This window comes from Rana temporaria, chromosome 11 (assembly GCF_905171775.1).
Source record: "Rana temporaria chromosome 11, aRanTem1.1, whole genome shotgun sequence".
Classification (NCBI taxonomy): domain Eukaryota; kingdom Metazoa; phylum Chordata; class Amphibia; order Anura; family Ranidae; genus Rana; species Rana temporaria.
Genome location: NC_053499.1, coordinates 4732466 through 4758513, shown reverse-complemented (window position 1 = coordinate 4758513; position 26048 = coordinate 4732466). Strand labels below are relative to the sequence as shown.

At 46.3% G+C, this 26048-nt stretch overlaps 1 protein-coding gene across 1 annotated transcript in view; it reads left to right on the top strand.

Moving 5' to 3' along the window:
* NELL1 (neural EGFL like 1) overlaps positions 1 to 26048 on the top strand; it is a 1277601-nt gene that overhangs the window by 39031 nt on the left and 1212522 nt on the right. The window contains 1 exon segment of the mRNA XM_040327905.1: positions 12608 to 12736. Within this exon segment, the coding sequence (XP_040183839.1) occupies positions 12608 to 12736 (129 nt within the window).

Here is a 26048-nt window from a genome sequence, read left to right as displayed (position 1 = left end):
CCAACTGATTCACAAACTTGCGCGGGCCCCGCGCAAGCCAGGTACGGAGTTTCTGTACGGCAACTTTAGCGCAAGGCTGCCCCTTCTAATAGCAGGCGCAGCCAATGCTAAAGTATAGCCGCCGCTCCCGCGACGTGAAATTTGAATTTCACGTCGTTTGCGTAAGTGCTTCGTGAATGGCGCTGGACGCCATTCACGTTCACTTTGAAGCAAATGACGTCCTTGCGACGTCATTTGCCGCAATGCACGTCGGGAAAGTTTCCCGACGGAGCATGCGCTGTACGCTCGGCACGGGAGCGCGCCTAATTTAAATGATTCCCGCCCCCGGCGGGATCATTTAACTTGCGCGCGCTTACGCCGGGCAATTTTGCCGGCGCGCCCTCGCAGTTCACGGAGCTACTGCTCCGTGAATCGAGGGCAGTGCAAAATATTTGCGGGGGGCGCAGGGCAAAATCGTGCCCTGCTCCCCCGCAAATATCGCGCAATTCTAGCTGAATCTGGGCCCCTGACTAGGATTGTGCTTTAAGATTTTAAACCCAGTGGCACAAATGTATCAGCAAATATCACGCTGGGGGGAGACCATATACTGGAGCGTTTGGATAATCTGCTACTTGTTGTTACAGGCAGATCAGTACATAGATCCTTTGTCTCTTCTAATCTCACTCCCATGTTTTATCTCTCAGGCCCCGTACACACGACAGAGGAACTCGACGTGCTTGGCACGTCGAGTTCCTCGTCGAGTTTTGGGATGAAGCCGCCGAGGAGCTCGGCGGGCCGCCTTCTCCTATAGAACAACGAGGACAACGAGAAAATAGAGAACATGTTCTCTATTTTCTCGTCGAGTTCCTCGGCGGCTCCATCGAGCCAAAACTGTACAGACGACAGAGTTTCTCGGCAGAATCCGGGTTTTGACCGAGTTTCTCGGTGAATTCTGCTGAGAAACTCTGTCGTGTGTACGAGGCCTCAGAGTTTATTCCTGCAGTTTTTCATGACCTGATTTGGAGGACTGGAGCCAATTTCCTCTCAATATCTTAAAGTGACTTCACTTTAACCTCTTAAGGACCGGGAGAATCTGAACCCTTAATGACCGGGCCATTTTTTTGCGATTCGGCACTGCGTCGCTTTAACTGACGATTGCGCGGTCGTGCGACGTGGCACCCAAACAAAATTGATGTACTTTTTTTCTTACAAATAAAGTTTTCTTTTGGTGGTATTTGATCACCTCTGCGTTTTTTTTTTTTTTGCGCTATAAACAAACTAAGAGAGACAAATAATTTTTTTACTTTTTGCTATAATACTTATCCCAAAAAATATATATACCGTATATAAGCCGACCCGAATATAAGCTGAGGCACCTCATTTTAGAAATATTTTGTTTCGTAATTTCATTTTCGTCCGAAAAATAAATGTATTTAGTTACTCCCGAAATTCGTTTTTATTTATTTTGTTTTTCGTTAAAAAAATGCATTCGTCCGAAAATCCAAATTAAGGTCGAATCTGTCATTGAAGGCTTATGGTGTCTGTCGAATGTTAGAAGAAGAAGAAGAAGAAGAAGAAGAAGAAGAAGAAGAAAAAAGAAATAAAAAAATTTGACAGAATCTTAAAAAAAAAAAAAAAAAAAAAATACATTTAGCACCACAAATTGATACATGGTCCTGAATCCATTACTGAGAGGTGGGTAGGGAGTGGAACCAAGAAATGGTGCTTGGAGGTGGGTAGGGAGTGGAACCAAGAAATGGTGCTTGGAGGTGGGTAGGGAATGGAACCAAAGAATGGTGCTCGGAGGTGGGTAGGGAATGGAACCAAAGAATGGTGCTTGGAGGTGGGTAGGGAATGGAACCAAAGAATGGTGCTCGGAGGTGGGTAGGGAATGGAACCAAAGAATGGTGCTTGGAGGTGGGTAGGGAATGGAACCAAAGAATGGTGCTCGGAGGTGGGTAGGGAATGGAACCAAAGAATGGTGCTTGGAGGTGGGTAGGGAATGGAACCAAAGAATGGTGCTCGGAGGTGGGTAGGGAATGGAACCAAAGAATGGTGCTCGGAGGTGGGTAGGGAATGGAACCAAAGAATGGTGCTCGGAGGTGGGTAGGGAATAGAACCTAAGAATGGTGCTCGGAGGTGGGTAGGGAATGGAACCTAAGAATGGTGCTCGGAGGTGGGTAGGGAATGGAACCAAAGAATGGTGCTCGGAGGTGGGTAGGGAATGGAACCTAAGAATGGTGCTCGGAGGTGGGTAGGGAATGGAACCAAAGAATGGTGCTCGGAGGTGGGTAGGGAATGGAACCAAAGAATGGTGCTCGGAGGTGGGTAGGGAATGGAACCTAAGAATGGTGCTCGGAGGTGGGTAGGGAATGGAACCAAAGAATGGTGCTCGGAGGTGGGTAGGGAATGGAACCTAAGAATGGTGCTCGGAGGTGGGTAGGGAATGGAACCAAAGAATGGTGCTCGGAGGTGGGTAGGGAATGGAACCTAAGAATGGTGCTCGGAGGTGGGTAGGGAATGGAACCAAAGAATGGTGTTCGGAGGTGGGTAGAGGGTGGAACCAAGGAATGGTGCTCATAGGTAAGTAGAGGGTTGGAACCAAGGAATGGTGCTCGGAGGTGGGTAGAGGGTGGAACCAAGGAATGGTGCTCATAGGTAAGTAGAGGGTTGGAACCAAGGAATGGTGCTCGGAGGTGGGTAGGGGGTGGAACCAAGGAATGGTGCTCGGAGGTGGGTAGGGAGTTGAACCAAGGAATGGTGCTCGGAGGTGGGTAGGGGGTGGACACAACAGGTGACACGGAAGTAGGGAGTTCCTGCACCTATTCTCTGAGAAAAAAAAGCCCTGATTATATATAATCTTTATATATATATATATATATATATATATATATATATATATATATATATATATATATATATATATATATATATATATATATATATATATATACTGTGTTTCAATTTTCCATCATTTGGCCTAGAAACCTGGTCTAATTTCTCTGCATATAAATTACCCCATACGTCTTTCCTATGGCACCCACTCTCCAAAATATCGCCCCCCCTGCCATGACTTTGTTGATGCGCTTGTCCCCGGCTCGGCGTCTACACCATCAATTTCTGTCTCTGGAATCTAGGTTGGGTCGCTCAAAGCGCTTCTATAGACGCGGAAGCTCAGCGATGCTCCAGATACCGCCGGCGGATGGGGAACCGTCTCCCCACAGAGTCGTTAAGTATATGTTGGATATATAATACACCTTTCCCACCGTTGCCCGCTGTTCACGAAAGGGGGGGGGAGGGGGAAAAATAATTGCGTTGCGCTTGAATAACTTTTCTGCAGTAAATCAGGTCGACAAGAGTGAGGTCTTGCTGGTATTCCAATTATTCTTAAAGCTGAACTCTGAGATTTATTTATTTATTTATTACAGATACTTCTTTAGTGCTGTCAATTTACGCAGCGCTTTACATATATATTATACATTCACATCAGTCCCTGCCCTAATCTATGAATCTATCTATGGTGATTAGAGCAGTGCCAGGAGAGGGGGGGGGGGGTGGCGGCGCCCCTGCGCCCTTTATGGACGCACCGCCACCAGACTGAGACATGATGAGGGGGTTGACGGCACTGGAGCCTGCAGTAGCGGTTTCCACACATCTTCACTCTCAGGCCAGGATAAGTCTCATTAAGGGATTATAAGCTCTCTCCTACCGCCGCGGGTGACCTGACCTTCTTTCCAGGCCCCTCCCCTATCCCGAATATCCTTTTTAAGAAGCTCTTCACCCCATTCAGGTCTAATTATTCCTCCGAGATCCTGGAGGATTAATCTGCCTCGCAGCTCCGGCCCGAGTTTTATTTTTAATGTCACGTTATTGGAGAATTCATTCCCGGATCCTCGGCACATCTCGCCGCGCGGCCCGCGCCTGTCATTTTATGGTATCCATTAGGGCCCGCGCTGGGCTTATATATAATTTCATTATAAATGACCGGTGATAATGTGCATTTTTATTGCACGCCAACCAGATGATTTTTTTTTTTTTTTGTGGTTATTGACTAATCTTTCCCAGAAGCCTCGGGGTGTGAGAGAGAGAGAGAGCGTGAGCGTGCAGCGCGGCCCGGCGCTCATAACAGAAAAAATATCGCTGTACCTATTACAGGAGAGGAAGGCGAGGGGTGATAAAATGATTTCTAATTAACTTTGTCCTTTTTTGCCCTGATAGAACTGTTGATGAGATCGGCTTAATTAAGTATTTATGATCGGAATATCTGGGAACCTCTGTGACCCCATGAGCATGAGATTCTGCTTGGGGGGAGGGGAGGATAGCTGCAAGCTGCTTGCTATTGCAAATTGTCGGTGTGGGCAATATCAGAATAGTCTAGCACTTTGGCACCCACGGCATTTATCATTTATTTTGAACTTTTTGACAGCACTACGAACTTAACGCACCCCTGATTAGTAGGGTGTAGGTCCTCAGACTTGTCCTGAAAGTCTTGGGGGGGCACGTGGCCTCATAGTCTGGTCCTCGACCTCCCATGGGGTCTCCCCATAGGTCCTCAGACTTGTCACGTGGCCTCATCGTCTGGTCCTCGGCCTCCCATGGGGTCTCCCTTGGTGGGAATCCCACCATTCTACGTGGGTCAACCTTGCCTTGACAGGTCCCCTGAAGAATGAGGTCCACCTGTTTTTGGCTTGGTGGACTACGGGTACCCTAGTATCCAGGGCCGCCATCAGGAATTATGGGGCCCCTTACACAGCTTCAGGCATGGGCCCCCTGGAGCAAAGAACCGGGGGGGGATGCTGCCGCCTCAAATTGAGAAGTGGGGGGGTGCCACCGCTAATTGAGAACTGGGGGGCGTGAATCGAGAAGTGGGGGGGGGGGTTGCCCTGGGGACCTCTGAGCCCCTTACAAAAATAAAAGAAAAAATATATATATATATATAAAAAATTATTAAAAAAAAGGGGGGTAGCCATCCGGGGCCCTGGGGACCTCTGGGCCCTTTAATAAAAACAAACAAAAAATAAATATATAAAAAAATAAATAAAAATGTTTTGTTTTATAAAAACAAAAACGGGGGTAGCCATCCGGGGCCCTGGGGACCTCTGATCACCGTCTTCTGTTAGAGGGACATCGGCCCTTCACATAGAGAGCCGCCACTGCCTTGTCTGTGCTCCCCAGTGCCACCTATCAATGCCCACCAGTGCTGCCAATCAATTCTCATCAATGCCTCATTATTATTGCCACTGATCAGTGCCGTCTATCAGTGTCACTTACCAGTGCCTACCAGTGCACATCAGTGCCACCTATCAGTTCCACCTATCAGTGCCACCTATAAATGCCCTTCAGTGCTGCCTATCAGTGCCAACCATCGGTGCCCATCAGTGCAACCTATCAATGCCACCCATTACTGCCACTTCTCAGTGCCACCTCTTACTGCCCATCAGTGCAACCCATCAGTGCCACCCATTACTGCCACTTCTCAGTGCCACCCATCAGTGCCACCCATTACTGCCACTTCTCAGTGCCACCTCATCAGTGCAACCCATCAGTGCCACCCATTACTGCCACTTCTCAGTGCTACCTCTCAGTGCCCATCAGTGTCACCTCATCAGTGCCAACCATCAGTGCAACCCATCACTGCCACTTCTCAGTGCCACCTCATCAGTGTCCATCAGTGCCACCTTTTCAGTGCCTATCAGCGCAGCCTATTTGTTCCGCATCAGTGCACATCAATGAACGAGCAAAATTCCCTGTTTTCAAAATTTTATAACAAACTGTTTTTTATTTTTTTAAATTGTCGTTTATTTTATTTTTATTTTTATTTTTTAAGCAAAAAAATTAAAAACACCCCATCGGTGATTAAATACCACCAAAAGAAATATCTATTTGTGTGAAGAAAATTATAAAAATGTCACATGGTTACAGTGTAGCGCGACCGCGCAATTGTCATTCAAAGTGCGACAGCGCTGAAAGCTGAAAATTGGCCTGGGCAGGAACGGGGTGAATGTGCCCGGTAGGCGAGTGGTTAACATTGGCCGGCCATTTCAGAAGATATATTAATTTCCAAATAGTTCGATTTCCTGTCTTTGGCAGAGACTGCTAAGGTGTGCTGAGACTTGTAGTTCCCCCCGGCAGCTTGGAGATGACAGGGTGCCCAGCAGTGGCGTCTCTAGGGGGGTGGCTACTGGGGCTATAGCCCCCGAATCTGGTGCCCAAAGTTAATTCCAGCAGTTCCCGCCCCCATCTAGCCCTGTGATACCAGTCCAATGAAGAGGACAGTTGCGAAAATGTCCGCGGCCCGCGGACATTTTCGCAACTGTCCTCTTCATTGGATTGGTATCACAGGGCTGGATGGGGGCGGGAACTGCTGGAATTAACTTTTTACATTAAACAGCTGGTGATTGGTTGCCAGGATCTGCCAGGTGCCAGCGCTGTGTCGCCCCCACCCCCCCCCCCCCCACTACATGAGTAAAATTCACAACCTTCCGTCCTCGTCCTTGAGATCCTCTGTGGTCGGTTGAAGGCGGTATTGTCAGTTATTCCTTTTTTCTCCCCGTATTGTTAATATACGGCATCGCCTCTTACCGCAGCGGGTGCATCAGAGGTGAAATACGTTCATGCCGGTAAATGGCATCTGCGTCCCCCATTGTTCTCCCAGAGCTGAGAGGGGGAAGAATAAAACACTTGCGCTTCAGAATCACACGCTGAAATCATGGCGGCGGCGGAGGATGGAAAGTATTCGAATGAGGGAGCCGAGTGACGCAGAGAGATTAACTGAGATGAACTCGCCGCCGCACACACACACTTTTTTATTCAGATATATTCCTCAATAAAACACACGGGTAGATTCAGGTACCTGCGCTTCTTCTTAAGGCGGCGCAGAGTATCGTATTTACGCTACGCCGCCGTAACTTACAGGAGCAAGTGCAGTATTCACAAAGCACTTGCTCCGTAAGTTGCGGCGGCGTAGCGTAAATGGGGACGGCGTAAGCCAGCCTAATTCAAATGTGGAAGGGGGGGCGCGTTTTATGCTAATGTGTGATGACCTGACGTGATTGACGTGTTTTACGAATGGCGCATGCGCCCCTCCGTGTACATATCCCAGTGTGCATTGCTCCCAAGTACGCCGCAACGACGTATTGGTTTCGACGTGAACGTAAATTACGTCCAGCCCCATTCACGGACGACTTACGCAAACGACGTAAAAAATGCAAATTTCGAAGCGGGAACGACGTCCATACTTAACATTGGCTGCGCCACCTAATAGCAGGAGCAACCTTACGCCGAAAAAGCCTAACGTAAACTACGTAAATAAATTGCGCCGGCCGTACGTGAATCGGCGTATCTGGGTAATTTGCATATTCTACGCCGAAAACAACGGAAGCGCCCCTAGTGGCCAACGTAATATTGCACACAATTCTACGCCGCCGCATTCAAGTTACGTCGGCGGAGGAAGCCTATTTTTTTAGCGTATCTGCCTTTGAGAATCGGCGTAACGATACGCCGGCGCAGATTTGAAATTACGGCGGCGTATCTGGAGATACGCCGCCGTAAAAGCTACCTGAATCTACCCCAAAGGATATACATTCACTTCAAACTGAAATTCGGAAAAAAAAATTCCTCATTATTCTGATGTATCCGAATTTTAACGAATCCGAAATAACGAAATCAAAAATTTCTGACCGAATTCAAATTCGAATCGTTTTTTTTTTCAAATCGAATTTGAATAATTTTCTAATCAAATCCGAATTTCTGAAGAGCATAAAATAGAAAAAAAAAAAAAAAGAATGAAATAGAAAATAATAGAATATAAAATAAAAGAACAGAATATAATAGAGTAAAACCTCTGGAGCCTTTTAATAAAAAAATAAATAAAAATATATATATAAAAATAAAATAAACATTTATAAAAAAAAAAAGGGGGTTGCCATCCAGGGCCCTGGGGACCTCTGGGCCCTTTAATAAGACAAAAAAATGTATGTGTGTGTGTGTATGTATATATATATATAGAGAATATATATAGAATATCAAATAAAAGAACAGAATATAATAGAGTAAAACCTCTGGAGCCTTTAATAAAAAAAAAAAAAAATATACAAAAAAAATAAAATAAACATTTATAAAAAGAAAAAGGGGGGGGGGGTTGCCATCTGGGGCCCTGGGGACCTCTGGGCCCTTTAATAATAATTAAAAATAAAAGAAATATATATATATATATATATATATATATATAAAGGGGGGTTGCCATCTGGGGCCCTGTGGGCCTCCGGGCCCCTGTGAACCTCCGGGGGGGGTTTCCATCCGGGCCCATGGGGACCTCCGGGCCCCTTACAGGTGTACTGCCTGTACCCCCCCCTGATGGCGGCCCTGCTAAAGAGCGTAAAATAAAATAGGAAAAAAAAATAAAAATAAAATAGAAAATAATAGAATAGAAAATAAAAGAACAGGAAATAATAGAGTAAAACAGAACAGAATACAGTAGAACCTCGGATTACGAGTATAATCCGTTCCAGGAGAACGCTCGTAATCCAAAGCACTCGCATATCAAAGTGAGTTTCCCCATAGAAGTCAATGGAAACTAAAAGAATTTGTTCCGCATTGATTTCTGTGGCATGCTATACCGCATGTGGCCAGAGGTGGGGGGGGGGGGGGGGCCCCGGAGAGCCTTGAAAAAACTTGGGGACAGCTCGTCTGAACTCAGAAAGGCTCGGGAACAGAGTATTTCTGAGTGTTTCCGAGTATTTCTGAACGGCTCCGGTGCCCCCCCGCATCTCTGCACCGCGGAAGCGTGAGTCCTGCTCGTTTTGTAAGACAACGCTCACAAATCAGGATTTAAAAGAAAAATTCTCGTATTGCGAAACGCTCGTTAATCGCGTCACTCGCAATCCGAGGTTTCATTGTACAAAATAAAAGAATAGAAAAAAAATGTAATACTAATAAAAAAATAGGGGGGGGGGGAGGGATAGACTAGAAAATAAAAGAATAGCGTAAAACAGAACAAAATAGAATAGAAAAGAAAATAGTAAAAATATAACTATCTTCTGATTATAGCCACTAGATGGAGCTGAGGATGCTAGGAAATGACTACTGATTAACTGTGATCGTTGGCTCCATCTAGTGGCCATAACGCGATATTTTCCTGATTTACTCTATTCTGTGTGAAGAATAGAACTTGAACTGGAGAGGAACTAGCTTAATAACATTCGTTTTTTTTTTTTGCCCCCATTCACACAGAACAAATGTACGTTCCGTTTTTTGATGCGTCTTGCACACTTGTGTATAGCTAGTTGCTAAGGAAGCCGGCCACCGCTTCTGGGGCATTCATCCCGGGATGGATGGAAGTCATTATAGATTGGATCTCTCCACCAATGACGTATCACCTTTTCAGACTTTACTCAGCAGCACGTTCGCGGTAATGAAGGCAGGTGCGCCTAATTAAACAGTCAGCGCCGCGTAATTAAGAACGGCTAAGTGCCGAAGACATCTGCCTCGTGCCTGCCTGTGATTCGCAGATCTGAATTCTCACTTGACTTTTTTTTTAAGTTTTCTTTATTTATTTTTATTTCATTTTTTTTTAAGATAACTTATATTTGATTTTTTTTTATCCACTTCAACCCCCCGGCCAGTTCTGACAGTTCTGACATATACACTATATTACCAAAAGTATTGGGACGCCTGCCTTTACAAGCACATGAACTTTAGTGGCATCCCAGTCTTAATCCGTTGGGTTCAGTATTGAGTTGGCCCCGCCCTTTGCAGCTATAACACCTTCAACTCTTCTGGGAAGGCCGTCCACAAGGATAAGGCAGGGCCAATGCTACCACTAGGCGGTCACCTAGTGCGCACTACCACCTAGGGTGCAGCCAGGGCTCAGCTTTCCAGCAGGGCCTGCTGGATTTGGCTGTCTCTTTGCTGGATTTGGCTGTCTCTTTGCTGGATTTTGCTTTCTATTTGTAATTTGGGGATGTCTCTTTGCTGGATTGGGCTGTCTCTTTGCTATATTGGGCTGTCTCTGTGCTGGATTTTGCTTTTTCTTTGTTATTTGGAGATGTCTCTTTGCTGTATTTGGTTGTATCTTTGCTGTATTGGGCTGTCTCTTTGCTGTATTGGGCTGTCTCTTTGCTGGATTGGGCTGTCTCTTTGCTGGATTGGGTTGTATCTTTGCTGTATTGGGCTGCCTCCTTGCTCGATTGGGCTGTCTCTTTGCTGGATTGGGCTGTCTCTTTGCTGGATTGGGCTGTCTCTTTGCTGGATTGGGCTTTCTCTTTGTTATTTGGGGCTGTCTTTTTGCTGGATTGGGCTTTCTCTTTGTTATTTGGGGCTGTCTCTTTGCTGGATTGGGCCGTCTCTTTGCTGTATTTTGCTTTCTCTTTTCTAAATTGGGCTGTCTCTTTGCTGTATTGGGATGTCTCCTTTCTGTATTGGGCAGTCTCTTTGCTGGATTTTGCTATATTGGGGATGTCTCTTTGCTGAATAGAGATGTCTCTTTGCTGGATTGCATACCTCCCAACTTTCTAAAATGGGAATGAGGGACACCTACGGTATGTAGGTATAGGACACACTACCTTGCCACGCCCCCTTAAAGGAGCATTGTGTATATAAAAAAAGACTAGTTAAACCCACAAATGTAGTGTTGTCACAATCTCTGCCTAATCCAATCAGAGAAACTTTGGATTCATTGAAAAAAAATGCAAAGCGAATTTCTGAATGGCGCCTGACCTCCTGTGTTCAGAATTCAGCAGGCCAGCCGCTCAGCACAGGACCCGGAAGCCAGTGGAGATCACTGCAGTAGCGGTGTAGTAGCGGTATTATACAGTGATTTCCAGTTTGTAGAGGGATCCTACAGGGATGGTATAAACATTGTTACCTTGCTCCAAGCTGAAACAATGTAACTATGTAATCTATACCTGGAATCCGTGCGGCCCGTCCATTGGGGGAGCACAAGTGCCAACCCCCCTCCCGTATGTCTGGCCCCCTGATCTACATGCAGGGCACCGGACTCATGGATTCCAATGGGGGGGGGGGAGTTTGAAGCACATGATTAGAGCCAGAGGCTCTGATTGGCTTCAAAAAAAGGGTGGGCCCGGGGCGCAGAACACTGCGCTCAGAGCCCAACCCAATTTTGTGACAATAGCAAATCAATATTCGCTGTTTTCACACTGATTCTCCTTCCGACCAATCAGGAAGCGGGTCTGAGACTTGTTCCCCGATTGGCCAAAAGATGAAGCCTTTTGATTGGGCACTAAGCAGGAGGAGGAGCCATGATTCCCTTGGAGGAGAGCAGGGGAAGGGGAAGCCGCCCCTGATGCCCGTGGAGGAGAGCAGGGCAAGGGGAAGCGGCCCGTGGAGGAAAGCAGGGGAAGCCACCGTGATGCCCGTGGAGGAGAGCAGGGGAAGGGGAAGACATCGTGATGCCTGCGGAGGAGAGCCGGGGAAGGGGGAAGCCGCCCGTGATGCCCGTCGAGGAGAGCAGGGGAAGGGAGAGGCCGCCCCTGATCCCCGTGGAGGAGAGCAGGGCAAGGGGAAGCGGCCCGTGGAGGAAAGCAGGGGAAGCCACCCGTGATGCCCGTGGAGGAGAGCAGGGGAAGGGGAAGATGCCCGTGGAGGAGAGCAGGGGAAGGGAGAAGCCGCCCCTGGTGCCCGTGGAGGAGAGCAGGGGAAGGAGAAGCCACCCGTGGAGGAAAGCAGGGGAAGCCACCCGTGATACCCGTGGAGGAGAGCAGGGGAAGGGGAAGCCGCCATGATGCCCGCGGCAGAGAGCAGGGGAAGGGGAAGCTGCCTGTGATGCCCGTGGTGGAGAGCAGGGGAAGGGGAAGCCGCCTGTGATGCCCGTGGAGGAAAGCAGGGGAAGGGGAAGCCACCCGTGATGCCTGTGGAGGAAAGCAGGGGAAGGGGAAGCTGCCCGTGATGCCCGTGACAGAGAGCAGGGGAAGGGGAAGCCACCCATGATGCCCGTGGAGGAGAGCAGGGGAAGGGGGAGCCGCTTGTGATGCCTGTGGAGGAAAGCAGGGGAAGCCATCCGTGGAGGAGAGTAGGGGAAGCCGCCCGTGGAGGAGAGCAGGGGAAGCCGCCCGTGATGCCCGTGGAGGAAAGCAGGGGAAGGGAAAGCCACCTGTGATGCCCGTGGAGGAGAGCAGGGGAAGGGGAAGCCACCCGTGATGCCCATGGAGGAGAGTAGGGGAGGGGAAGCCGCCCGTGATGCCCATGGAGGAGAGCAGGGGAAGGGGAAGCCGCCCGTGGAGGAGAGCAGGGGAGGGGGAAGCCGCCGTGATGCCCGTGGCAGAGAGCAGGTGTAGGAGAAGCCACCAGCCGGTGGAGTAAGTGCTCCGGTGCTCCAGATAACTCAACCGTCCAAGGGGGGTTGGGTTACCCAACCGACCGGGGCGGTGGGTGTGTGGGTGTACAGTTTGCTGCCCCCCCCCCAAGAGAAATTTACCACCAGTTGCCACTGCCTGGAATAATGGTTAGTAAGCTGCAATATATTACATTCTTGGCTTTGGGCTTTACGCTCCCGTGGCTGAGCAAATGAGCATGACAGGTCTTCTTTGAGAAATAAATAAAAATTCCCAAGTCTGAACGTTATTTTTTCTTTTCTAAACTGTATTTCCTCTTTTTTTTTTTGCTGTTGCAGTGATTGGACTTGGAACAGACCCAGATCTTCAAATTGACATCATTTCAGAGCTGCTACTTGACAACAGCACACGCGGTGTCACACAAGTGTTTGGCGCTCACAATGGCAGCAAAGCCTTCTTATTTCACGGTAAGTGTTTGTTATTGGAGAGAAACATTTCACTCATGTTCTGTTTGTTGTGCAAACAAAAGAACGCGGCTGTTAATATCAATAGAGGCTGCAAATTGCTGACGGTTCATTGCAGACACTGCGTACATCGCTGCCCCACAGAGCAATTTTTGGGGTTTGTGGTTAAAGTGCCTAGTAAAAAAAAACTTCCCTCTTGCTTGGGATTGGTTAAAAATGTTACTTGGTTAAGCTGCTGTGTTTCAGGGGAACCAGGACTCCCCTCCTTTTTGGAAAGCTTGTTGACTACTGGTGGCTGTACACCTGTGAACAGCTAATAACTTTGTTCTTACTGCACCCCGTTATACTAGCTCTGGTGGCAGGGCGCAACGCGTAAGCGGAGGGGCACGGTCTTAGGAGGAGGGGAGGCTGAAGCCGCTTCTCTTAGTTATTACACACTGAGCTGCCAGTGTGCAGCGCCTTCATATCACATGGTAACTTTTTATTCACTGCACCTTGTTATAATAGCCCTGGTGGAAGGGTGCAACGCGTAAGGGGGGGCACGGTCTTAGGAGGAGTGGAGGCTGAAGTCGCTTCTCTTAGTTATTACACACTAAGCTGCCAGTGTGCAACGGCTTCATATCGCATGGTAACTTTCTATTCACTGCACCCTGTTATAATAGACCTGGTGGCAGGGTGCAACGCGTAAGAGAGGCACAGGCTTAGGAGGAGTGGAGGCTGAGGCCACTTCTCATAGTTATTACACACTGAATGGCCAGTGTGCAGCGCCTTCATATCGCATGGTAACTTTGTATTAACTGCACCCAGTTATAATATCTTGAAGCAGCGCTCCAAGTGTCGGATATTGCCACTACTTGAAAGTGTGCTGGCGTCTGAAATCCTCATCCAAAAGGCATGCTAACTATGCAATATGAAGGTTCCACAGACTTGCAACTTGGTGTATAATAACTATGAGATGTGGGCTCAGCCTTGGCTCCTCCTAAGACTAACCCCCTGTGACAAGTTATGACTAAGTACTGTGGCGGGGCGCAACGCGTAAGGGGGGGGCATGATCTTAGGAAGAGCTGAGGCCGCTTCTCATAGTTATTACACACTGAGCTGCCAGTGTGCAGCACCTTCATATCGCATGGTAGCTTTGTATTCACAGCACCTCGTTATAATATCTTGAAGCAGCGCTCTAAGGCCCCTTTCACACTTCCAGGAAGGGAAGACAAATCTCCCCAATAGGACACAAACAGCCTAAAAATGTCCCTAACTTTATATGTGTTATCTATTTATCAAAAGTCGAGATTTGCTTTAATATAGAATTATTCTATGCTGTTGGGTGAATATTATTTAAATCAACATGGAGTGTTCCCAGAGAGGATTGGGGCAGGTGGTGGGGGGTTGCTGATCGAGATGTTGGGTCCCAACTCTTCTCCCTTGGGCCCCATAGCAGATGTCTGAGTTACTTCAACATTCTTGGATGTTGAGAATGTTGGTGAGAAAATCTCACATGTGGAGTCCCCGAGAGATATAAGAAACCAGAATGTGATTCGGCTCGCCCGCCAAGCTTGCCAGCCAAAATCAGACCAACAAATGTACGCGGGGTTGTGCTCTAAATTTTATATGAAGAATCTGTGGCCAGGAAGAGTTACAAACTTTGTCTGACAATTCGACTGATTGCAACTGTCAGATTTCAGGCATGAAAGCAAATACTGGGACGGCCAACAGGTTTTTATATTTAATTATAGCTTCAAAGTCTATGTGAGAGTGTTTGATGTGTTATACATGCTTTGTATCCTTTATGGTATTATAGTGGTAAATGATTTGGGATTTTGCTGATTATTTGTGAATAATGCCATTTGCAATGTTACAGACAAGAAATGGTAAAATTTGTGGAATGTGTTTGGTGATTGCAATTTTGCAGTTAAGTTTAGGACAGTAACAAATATTAATTATTTAATATGATATTATTTTTTAATAATATTAATAATACTAATATTAATACTACTGTTTTTTTTATAAAAAAATAAAATACTAATAATAATAATAATCTTAGTAACATTTGTGGACTGTGTTTGGGGATTGCAACTTTGCAGTTAGGTTTAGAACAGCAACAAGTATTATTATTAATTACTATTATTATTAATATTTTCGGGCTGTAACTGCCGTGTATGATGCACAATAGTTTGCATTATTATATTGTTTTGACCAGTATCTGCTTTTTTACTTTGAATATGGCTTTGATAATCATGATGATCACTCATTGAGTATTGGAGAAATTGTGGTCTGGATTGCTGAAGATCACATTAAAGTTCATATTTTAATATAAAATACATTATATTATTAATATTCTTCTTATTTCTTCCTTCTTTTCCTTTCTTCTTCCCCTTTTCTTCTTTCTTCCTTCTTTGCTCTTTCTTCTTTCCTCTTTCTTCTTCCCCTTTTTCTTCTTTCTTCCTTCCTCTTACTTCTTTCCTCTTTCTTCTTTGCTCTTTCTTCTTCCTCTTTCTTCTTTCCTCTTTCCTCTTTCCCCTTTCTTCTTCTCCTTTTTCTTCTTTCTTTCTTCTTTCCTCTTTCTTCTTCCCCTTTCTTCTTCCCCTTTTTCTTCTTTCTTTCTTCTTTCTTCTTTGCTCTTTCTTCTTTGCTCTTTCTTCTTTCCTCTTTCTTCTTCCCCTTTCTTCTTCCCCTTTTTCTTCTTTCTTCCTTTCTCTTTCTTCCTTCCTATTTCTTCTTTCCTCTTTCTTCTTTCCTCTTTGCTCTTTCTTCTTTGCTCTTTCTTCTTCCCCTTTTTCTTCTTTCCTCTTTCTTCTTCCCCTTTCTTCTTCCCCTTTTTCTTCTTTCTTCCTTCTTCCTTCTTTCTTCTTTCCTCTTTCCTCTTAATTCTTTCCTCCTTTCTTTTTTCCTCTTTCTTCTTCCCTTTTTCCCCTTTTTCTTCTTTCCTCTTTCTTCTTCCCCTTTCTTCTTCCCCTTTTTCTTCTTTCTTTCTTCTTTCCTCTTTCCTCTTTCTTCTTTCCTCTTTCTTCTTCCCCTTTATTCTTCCCCTTTGCTCTTTCTTCTTTCCTCTTTCTTCTTCCCCTTTTTCTTCTTTCTTTCTTTCTTCCTTCTTTCCTCTTTCCTCTTTCTTCTTTCCTCTTTTTCCTTTTTCTTCTTTCCTCTTTTTCCTTTTTCTTCTTTCCTCTTTTTCCTTTTTCTTCTTTCCTCTTTTCTCTTTCTTCTTATTTTCTCTTTCTTCTTCCCCTTTTTTCTTCTTTCTTTCCTCTTTCTTCTTCCCCTTTCTTCTTCCCCTTTCTTCTTTCCTTCTTCCTTCTTTCCTCTTTCCCCTTTCTTCTTCCCCTTTCTTCTTCCCCTTTTTCTTCCCCTTTTTCTTCCCCTTTTTCTTCTTTCTTTCTTCTTTCCTCTTTCCTCTTCTTCCCCTTTTACTTCTTTCTTCTTTCCTCTTTTTTCTTCTTTCTTCTTCCCCTTTCTTCTTCTCCTTCTTTTTTCTTTCTTCCTTCTTTTTTTTTCTACTCCATCTTTTGTCTTTTTTTCTTTGTCTTCTTGCACATTACAGCAGCAAGAAAGCCTTGACGCGTTTCGTGCTCTATATGTTGTAGCGAGAAACGCGTCAAAGCTTTCTGCTGCTGTAATTTATGATTTAAATAAAGCCTCCTAGTGCTCTACTCCATTTGTGGGCTTTACTTCTTTATGTGTAAGGCCTCGTACACACGACCGAACATGTCTGCTGAAACTGGTCCGCTGACCAGTTTCAGCAGACATGTTCGGTCGTGTGTACGGCCGACCGGACAGGTTTCCAGCGGACATTTGTCCAGCCGACCGTTTTCCGGCGGACAAATGTTTCTTAGCATGCTAAGAAACATGCCCGCTGGAAGCCTGTCCGTCGGACATGTTCGGTCGTCTGTACAGACTCACCGTACATGTCCGATTGGCCGCCATCCCTCGCATGCGTCGAAGTGATTCGACGCATGCGTGGAAGCTTTGAACTTCCAGGGCCGCGCACGTCGCCGCGTCATCGTCGCGGCGACGGCGCGGCCACGTCACCGCGGATCGTGTACGCGCGGATTTCTGTCTGATGGTGTGTACAACCATCAGACAGAAATCTCCGAGGGGACATGTCTGCTGAAAACGGTCCGGCTGACTGTTTTCAGCGGACTGTCCCCTCGTCTGTACGGGGCCTAAGAGACATAAACAGCATTTGAGACCCGATTAGATTCTAATCCCATCCCCCCAACCACTCCATCCAAAAAAAATAAAGTCTTGTCTGGAGTTTGGTCACAGGTTTTGAAAGCCTTATTTTCGTAAAAGTCATTATTTTATTACCAGTCCCTAAACCGGCTCGATTGAAACTCTCAGTTATTGTCAGTCTGAAGATATCGGTAATGGAAGGAACGATAAACTGGCAATCATTTTTGCGGGTAGAATTTTGCATGCAACATTCCCTTAAAAATCAATAAAATAACCTCCCAGCGGGAAACTCTAATGATCCGCCTTTGGAGAATTACAAGAAAATCCATTTTCGATCATTAACAATGCCATACCATAATGAAAACGCCGCATGCGCGGTGCGTGGGAGGATTAAGACTCGTGTAGAAGGCCGGACTCTGACGATGTTTATTTTCTTCTGCTAAACAAACAATTCCACAGTTGCCTCTTAATCTTTCCCGGGAGTCGTCTTTTGGTTAATGAGTATAGATTGACCAAGTGTCAGGAAGGTCTTTCACAGTCTGGTTAATCTGCATAAACCAAGGAGCCGGGGAAATGTAATCATTTTAGCGGCAGGATGGCGTTAGAGGTTTTTTGCATCTGTGGACTAAAACGGACCTGGCAGCAGATTAAAACAGCCGGAGGGGGCCCCCAGCTGGAAGCAGAGGCAAGTCATGACCCCCGTGTTCACAAATAGGCAGGTCGTTCTGTTGTGGTGCTTGATCCAGATCGGTTTATGCGATTGCTGGCACAGATCTTGAATGAAAAAAATTGCAATTACTTTTGTGGAAGGTTGATGCTTGGCCCCCTGGAAGTGTATGGCGTGGGTAGGGAAGATAAAACTAGGGTGCTTGGCACTGGCAGGGCTTTTTTTCTCAGACAATAGGTGCAGGAACTCCCCCTTTCCACGTCACCCCTAACCACCTCCCAGTACCGCCCCTTTTAGACATTATCAAACCAAGTATCATTTTGTGATGCTAAGTAATTTGTATGGAATTTGGTAATGATATCAAGAAAAACAGTAAAATGGACCCCCTGCAGCCAGCACCAATAGATCCCCCTAACAACAATGGAACACCCACAACAAAACCCCCCCCCCCCCAGCAAGAATAGACTCCCGGCAGCATCAACAGATCTCCGCACAGCCAGCATTAATAGACTCTCTGGCTGCCATCAACAATGGACCCCTCCCCCAACAGTATATCTCTTTGAGCAACAACTGACCCCCAGCAACAAAATAAGACCCCCCCCAGCAACAATAGACCCCCCTGCAAAAATAGATCCCCAGCAGTGAGCATCAACACCCTGCAGCACACCCCAGCACCCCTTGCCATTACAAACAATCAGTCCAGGAGGTGCCGGAACTGCGTTCCTCCGCGTTCCCGCTGAAAAAAAGCCCTGGTGCTTGGGCATTCTTCATCTAAAGTTAAGGTACTTGCCTAATGTTTTTTCAATTTCTCCCATCAACCTTTGAATAAAATAAAAAATAAAAACGTCTAAAGCTCTTTTTGAGGCCACCAATGCATAACCATCCAATAGCACCTCTTCCAGCAGTGATGACCCGTGACCTACCACTGCAGGCCTACCAATGACCAACCTTGTTGCTACTCCTAATTTTGAAGGCACCACAAAGCCACTCGAGTCCTCAGGTCCTGTGAAAATCAATGGACAGCTAATGAGTTCTGAGTCCACCAACACGCGACCATCCAATGGCACGTCTTTCCAATGGCACTGAGCGACTTCAGTAGTGTACATTAAGATGGCTCCATTCACTTCCATTGATTTTCTCAACAGCGCGACTTGGGGCAACTTCAAGTCGGATCCCAAGTCGCCCTTGTGTGAACCGGCTCTAAGACGTTCATTGGGGTGTATTTATTTTTGCAACATGGTCTTGAATGAATTTGTTAGGAAAAAACTTTTTTTCTGTGTGTGCAAATTAACAAATCTTGGTTGCAATCAATGGCCGGCATTTGTGGGAGTATTTCGTAGTATAGTGTCCCATAGAAATTGTTGATTCTGAAAGGAAAGGTTTTCTGACAAATATGTTGGGGTGTATTCATTTATGCTGTGCACTGTGTGTGTGTGTATAGATATATATATATATATATATACTTGAGTATAAGCCGACCCAAATATAAGCAGAGGCACCAAATTTTACCACAAAAAAACTGGGAAAATGTATTGACTCGAGTATACGCCTAGGGTAAGAAATGCAGCAGCTACTGTAAGTGTAAAAGAGGCTAAACCATGCCCATTTGCAGCCTCAGTGCCCATCTGCAGCCTCACTGTGTCCATTTGCAGCTTCCCTGTGCCCATTTGCAGCTTCCCTGTGCCCATTTGCAGCCTTACTGTGCCCATCTGCAGCCTCACTGTGTCCAATTGCAGCTTCACTGTGCAAATTTGCAGCTTCACTGTGCCCATCTGCAGCCTCACTGTGCCCATCTGCAGCCTCACTGTGCCCATTTACGGCCTCATTGTGCCCATTTACGGCCTCACTGTGCCTCACTGTGCTCATTTTCAGCCTCACTGTGCACATTTTCAGCCTCACTGTGCCCATATACAAGCCTCACTGTGCCCATTTGCAGCCTCACTGTGCCTCAATGTGCCCATTTGCAGCCTCACTGTGCCCATCTGCAGCCTTATATACTGTACCTGTTCTCCCGCTCTGACTTGCAGTCTTACCGTCCATTGTAGCAAAGCCCTGCCTCCTCCTCATCCTCGTCCGTGATGGAACACTGATTCAGTTTCCCAGCAAGTGAGTCAGTGTTCAGTGTTCCGTCTATCGAGGACGAGGAGGAGGCGGGGCTTTTACACTGGATGGCTGCCGACTGCAGTTAAAACTGCATGTCACAGCAGGAGATCAGGCTGCAGATGGGCACAGTGAGGCAGGGAGACTCGGGTATATGCCGAGAGGGGCTTTTTCAGCACAAAACAATGTGCAGAAAAACTCAGCTTATACTCGAGTATATACGGTATATGTATTGTTTCTATTTCACCAAAATTTAACAAAACCTGTAAATTTGTTGCAAACTCTGATTGACCGAAAGGATTCTGCTCATCTCTATTGATAAGTCTTCCTTGGATTGGTTTCCCATGTTTCTCCATAGTCATTGTAACGGAATGAATTGTAACGGTCAGGGGTTAACACCGTTTACGATATTCCATTCCACCAACCCACGACAGCTTATCCGACACTCCGACAATCCAGCAGACAGGACCCATTCCATTCCCCAGAATAACGAGACACAAGCTCTGTTCTCTGGTTCCAAATGAATGAACACTTTAATGGTAAAACTCTCAGGTTTTTATACAGTTAGAAGCCAAATATGGACAATGACTCAACTCCACCCACAAAATGACACAATGGGTGCTCAATACACATTCCGTTAGATAATGACATTCAGATGAGCTAATTACTGATCATTACCCAGACGTTCTGACTCTGCGATAAGTTATTCTCACCTGCTACATAAAACACATTCCTTTAGTAAACATAATTGACATGCTAATCCACTACACCTGAAAGGTCAGACATCTGACCTTTCAGCCCTGCCAACACATATCTATCATCAATAGTACTTTCACACAATACAGTGTCATTAGCATACACAATGAAAGGTTCTTGAGAGGCAGACTTAATTAGCACAATAGACAATAGAATGCAATCACAGCAAGCTTTTATCATTACAGCCAGGTAGACTTAATTAGCACCTCAACAGTCTATGCGTCCCCACATGAATGAATACTGTCCTATTGACCTGTTGTGTTCAGAAGGAACAACTTGTAATATTTCAAGATATCCTGCAATACATGAATTATCATTATTGTCCCATCTCATGTAATTCATGATATCATTTCTCAGTCATCCTATGCCCCTTTTGGACATAGGATGACCCTAGACCCAAGAGTCATTAGTGAAGCTGGCACAGTAGTACCCCACATCCTTCAAAAGTCTCTGGGTATCACGGGCCATTCCGTTACAGTCATCAACACCAACGGACTTCCATTGCAACCATGTAAGGCGAGCCAGATTGTGCTTAAAGTTGCCCTTTAAACTCCTAAAAGATTAACATTTAACTGGAGTGCCTCTTTAATTTTCCTTTTTAGCGCTGAGAATCAGCTGCAACCTCTACAATCTATTGTTGGAAAATAATCACCTTGAAAGCCGAGGTTCACCCAACATTATCCACATTTGTGTCGGTATATCCCCACCTCCCTGCCCCCTTCTCCGGCGATGATCAATACACAGGGACAAACAGTAATTACACCACTTACTCATGGTGGATGTGGGAATTCACCCCGGAGCTCCGGCAAACGCACACGTTCTTCTTGTTGAGCAAAATACCGCGCCTACTCCCCCCCTCCCTTTTTTTTTTTTTGTGATTGTTGCTAAACCATTTATTTTTCATAGACATCTTTGGAAAGTAGAACACTGTAAATGAAAAGCTTGTAGCCCGGGGTTGTCCGCATCTCCTACCTGCCGCCACTTAGGAACGCTGGCGCTTGCTGCTTTCGCCTTTCTTTTTTGCGCATTTAATCTCCTCTTAATCCCGCAGGGAAACTCAGCCAGCGTGGCACATTCTAATATGATCGGGAAAGAGTTAAAAGGATTTGCATATTTTATCCCCGGAATCTGATGTTACTTAATTGCCGCGCTTACCACAGCCGGCCGAATCGCGAAGGAGGCAACGAGCCAACAGACGAGGATGCTGGGGGGGAAAAAATAAGAAATCTGTTTTTAGCCTTTTCTCCTTCTCAGGATTTAAGTGGCAATGGGTCTCTCATGTATTAAATAACTCTGTCTCCTGTAATGGGCATTGTTTAATTGGCCGGCTCCTTGATCAGCGCTTTCAGTTTTATAGCCTCAGTTTTCTGTTAATGATTTTTGGCTGAGCATTGTTTAGGGCCCTGGTGCCCAATCTGCAGCCACGGGGCCACATGCAGCTCTTTGGTACTTGTTGTGTAGTCCCAAGACCCCAGCAGTCTGTAGTGGGAATAAGAGTATGAAATGTAACGTGGCAATAGAAACTATTTCTGATTGTATTTGTCATTATTCAATGGTTCATGTATTATGTCCTCAGACTCTCACTGTCTGCATGTCCCCAGTCTCCAACCCAACCTGTGACATTACCGCATTCTCCAACCCAACCTGTGACATTACCGCATTCTCCAACCCAACCTGTGACATTACCGCATTCTCCAACCCAACCTGTAACATTACCGCATTCTCCAACCCAACCTGTGACATTACCGCATTCTCCAACCCAACCTGTAACATGTCCCCCGTCTCCAACCCAACCTGTAACATGTCCCCCGTCTCCAACCCAACCTGTGACATTACCGCATTCTCCAACCCAACCTGTGACATTACCGCATTCTCCAACCCAACCTGTGACATTACCGCATTCTCCAACCCAACCTGTGACATTACCGCATTCTCCAACCCAACCTGTGACATTACCGCATTCTCCAACCCAACCTGTAACATTACTGCATTCTCCAACCCAACCTGTGACATTACCGCATTCTCCAACCCAACCTGTGACATTACCGCATTCTCCAACCCAACCTGTAACATGTCCCCCGTCTCCAACCCAACCTGTGACATTACCGCATTCTCCAACCCAACCTGTAACATGTCCCCCGTCTCCAACCCAACCTGTAACAACATGTCCCCCGTCTCCAACCAAATCTGTAACATGTCCCCAGTCTCCAACCCAACCTGTTACATTACCGCATTCTCCAACCCAACCTGTGACATTACTGCATTCTCCAACCCAACCTGTAACATTACCGCATTCTCCAACCCAACCTGTAACATTACCGCATTCTCCAACCCAACCTGTAACATTACCGCATTCTCCAACCCAACCTGTAACATTACCGCATTCTCCAACCCAACCTGTAACATTACCGCATTCTCCCACCCAACCTGTAACATGTCCCCAGTCTTCAACCAAACATGTAACATGTCCCCAGTTTCCAATCCAATCTGTAACATGTCCCCAGTCTCCAACCCAACCTGTAACATGTCCCAGTCTCCAACCCAACCTGTAACAGGTCCCCATTCTACAACCCAACCTGTAACAGGTCCCCATTCTACAACCCAACCTGTAACATGTCCCCAGTCTTCAACCAAACCTGTAACATGTCCCCAGTCTCCAACCAAACCTGTAACATGTCCCCAGTCTCCAACCAAACCTGCAACATGTCCCCAGTCTTCAACCAAACCTGCAACATGTCCCCATTCTACAACCCAACCTGTAACATGTCCCCAGTCTCCAACCAAACCTGCAACATGTACCCAGTCTTCAACCAAACCTGTAACATGTCCCCATTCTACAACCTAACCTGAAACATGTCCCCAGTCTCCAACCAAATCTGTAACACGTCCCTAGTCTCCAACCAAATCTGTAACATGTCCCCAGTCTCCAACCAAACCTGTAACATTACCGCATTCTCCAACCCAACCTGTAACATGTCCCCAGTCTCCAACCCAAACTGTAACATGTCCACAGTCTCCAACCAAATCTGTAACATGTCCCCAGTCTCCAACCAAATCTGTAACATGTCCCCAGTAACATTACCACACTCTTTAACCCAACCTGTCACATTACCGCATTCTCCAACCAAATCTGTAACATGTCCCCAGTCTCCAACCCAACCTGTGACATTACCACATTCTCCAACCCAACCTGCAACATGTACCCAGTCTTCAACCAAACCTGTAACATGTCCCCATTCTACAACCTAACCTGAAACATGTCCCCAGTCTCCAACCAAATCTGTAACACGTCCCTAGTCTCCAACCAAATCTGTAACATGTCCCCAGTCTCCAACCAAACCTGTAACATTACCGCATTCTCCAACCCAACCTGTAACATGTCCCCAGTCTCCAACCCAAACTGTAACATGTCCACAGTCTCCAACCAAATCTGTAACATGTCCCCAGTCTCCAACCAAATCTGTAACATGTCCCCAGTAACATTACCACACTCTTTAACCCAACCTGTCACATTACCGCATTCTCCAACCAAATCTGTAACATGTCCCCAGTCTCCAACCCAACCTGTAACATTACCACATTCTCCAACCCAACCTGTAACATTACCACAGTCTCCAACCCAACCTGTAACATGTCCCCAGTCTCCAACCAAACCTGTAACATTACCACAGACTCCAACCAAACCTGTAACATGCCCACCAGTCTTCAACCAAACCTGTAACATTACCGCATTCTCCAGCCCAACCTGTAACATTACCGCATTCTCCAACCCAACCTGTAACATTACCACATTCTCCAGCCCAACCTGTAACATTACCGCATTCTCCAACCCAACCTGTAACATGTCCCCAGTTTCCATGAATTCCATGCGCTTCATTTGAAGTCCCAAAACCCTTTTAATTTAGAATTAATCATTTAGTGTAATGCAATAATTTGGACTATATTTAATTAATTACATTTCCTTATTTGCTACACTGTATTGTCATTCAGTCTGCAACAGGAACACCGCTGACAGTCTGGGAGCCATGATGCATGATGGGAAATGTAGTTCAGCTTCCAGATGGAGGACAAAATTGGTTTAGCACACAGATATTTCTCTTCAATAAATAAAGGAAATGGCTGAGTAGGTTGTTGAGGACCCCCCTGACCTCTGCAGCATTAACACATGATTTTCTCACTGTCAGCACTCACATCCTCAGGCTAATCCATGCGGTCATGTATTTTAATTGGTTTGTCAGCGACCTTCTGAGCCTCTTCATGACCCCTGCTGGAGCGTCTTTATGAAGAATTGATTTGCGGAATATATTTTCCTACATATTATCATGTGACATTGAAATGCACCTAAACCTTCCTTGTCTGGAGGTGAAGGATGAACCGAGAGAACTCGGAGGAAGACATGAGGGAGAGCTCAAACCTTGTTTTTATTATCTTTTTTAAATGTTTTTTTATTGTTTTGTTCATGTCAATATTCTGGACCCCGAAATGTCGGTGTGTTATTGTTCTGGGATCCCCAAGTGTCAGTGTGTCATTGTTCTGGACCCCCAAGTGTCAGTGTGTCATTGTTCTGGACCCCCAAGTGTCAGTGTGTCATTGTTCTGGACCCCCAAGTGTCAGTGTGTCATTGTTCTGGACCCCCAAGTGTCAGTGTGTCATTGTTCTGGACCCCCAAGTGTCAGTGTGTCATTGTTCTGGACCCCCAAGTGTCAGTGTGTCATTGTTCTGGACCCCCAAGTGTCAGTGTGTCATTGTTCTGGACCCCCAAGTGTCAGGGTGTCATTGTTCTGGACCCCCAAGTGTCAGTGTGTCATTGTTCTGTATCCCCAAGTGTCAGTGTGTCATTGTTCTGGACCCCCAAGTGTGAGTGTGTAATTTTCTAGGACCCCCCAAGTGTCAGGGTGTCATTGTTCTGGACCCCCAAGTGTCAGGGTGTCATTGTTCTGGACCCCCAAGTGTCAGGGTGTCATTGTTCTGGACCCCCAAGTGTCAGTGTGTCATTGTTCTGGGATCCCCTAGTGTCAGTGTGTCATTGTTCTGGATCCCCCAAGTGTCAGGGTGTCATTTTCTAGGACCCCCAAGTGTTAGTGTGTCATTGTTCTGCACCCCCAAGTGTCAGTGTGTCATTGTTCTGGACCCCCAAGTGTCAGTGTGTCATTGTTCTGGGACCCCCAAGTGTCAGTGTGTCATTGTTCTGGGCCCCCAAGTGTCAGTGTGTCACTGTTCTGGGACCCCCAAGTGTCAGTGTGTCACTGTTCTGGGACCCCCAAGTGTCAGTGTGTCATTGTTCTGGACCCCCAAGTGTCAGTGTGTCATTGTTCTGGGCCCCCAAGTGTCAGGGTGTCATTGTTCTGGACCCCTAAGTTTCAGTGTGTCATTGTTCTGGACCCCCAAGTGTCAGTGTGTCATTGTTCTGGACCCCCAAGTGTCAGTGTGTCATTTTCTAGGACCCCCAAGTGTCAGGGTGTCATTGTTCTGGATCCCCCAAGTGTCAGTGTGTCATTTTCTAGGACCCCCAAGTGTCAGTGTGTCATTGTTCTGCACCCCCAAGTGTCAGTGTGTCATTGTTCTGGACCCCCAAGTGTCAGTGTGTCATTGTTCTGGACCCCCAAGTGTCAGTGTGTCATTGTT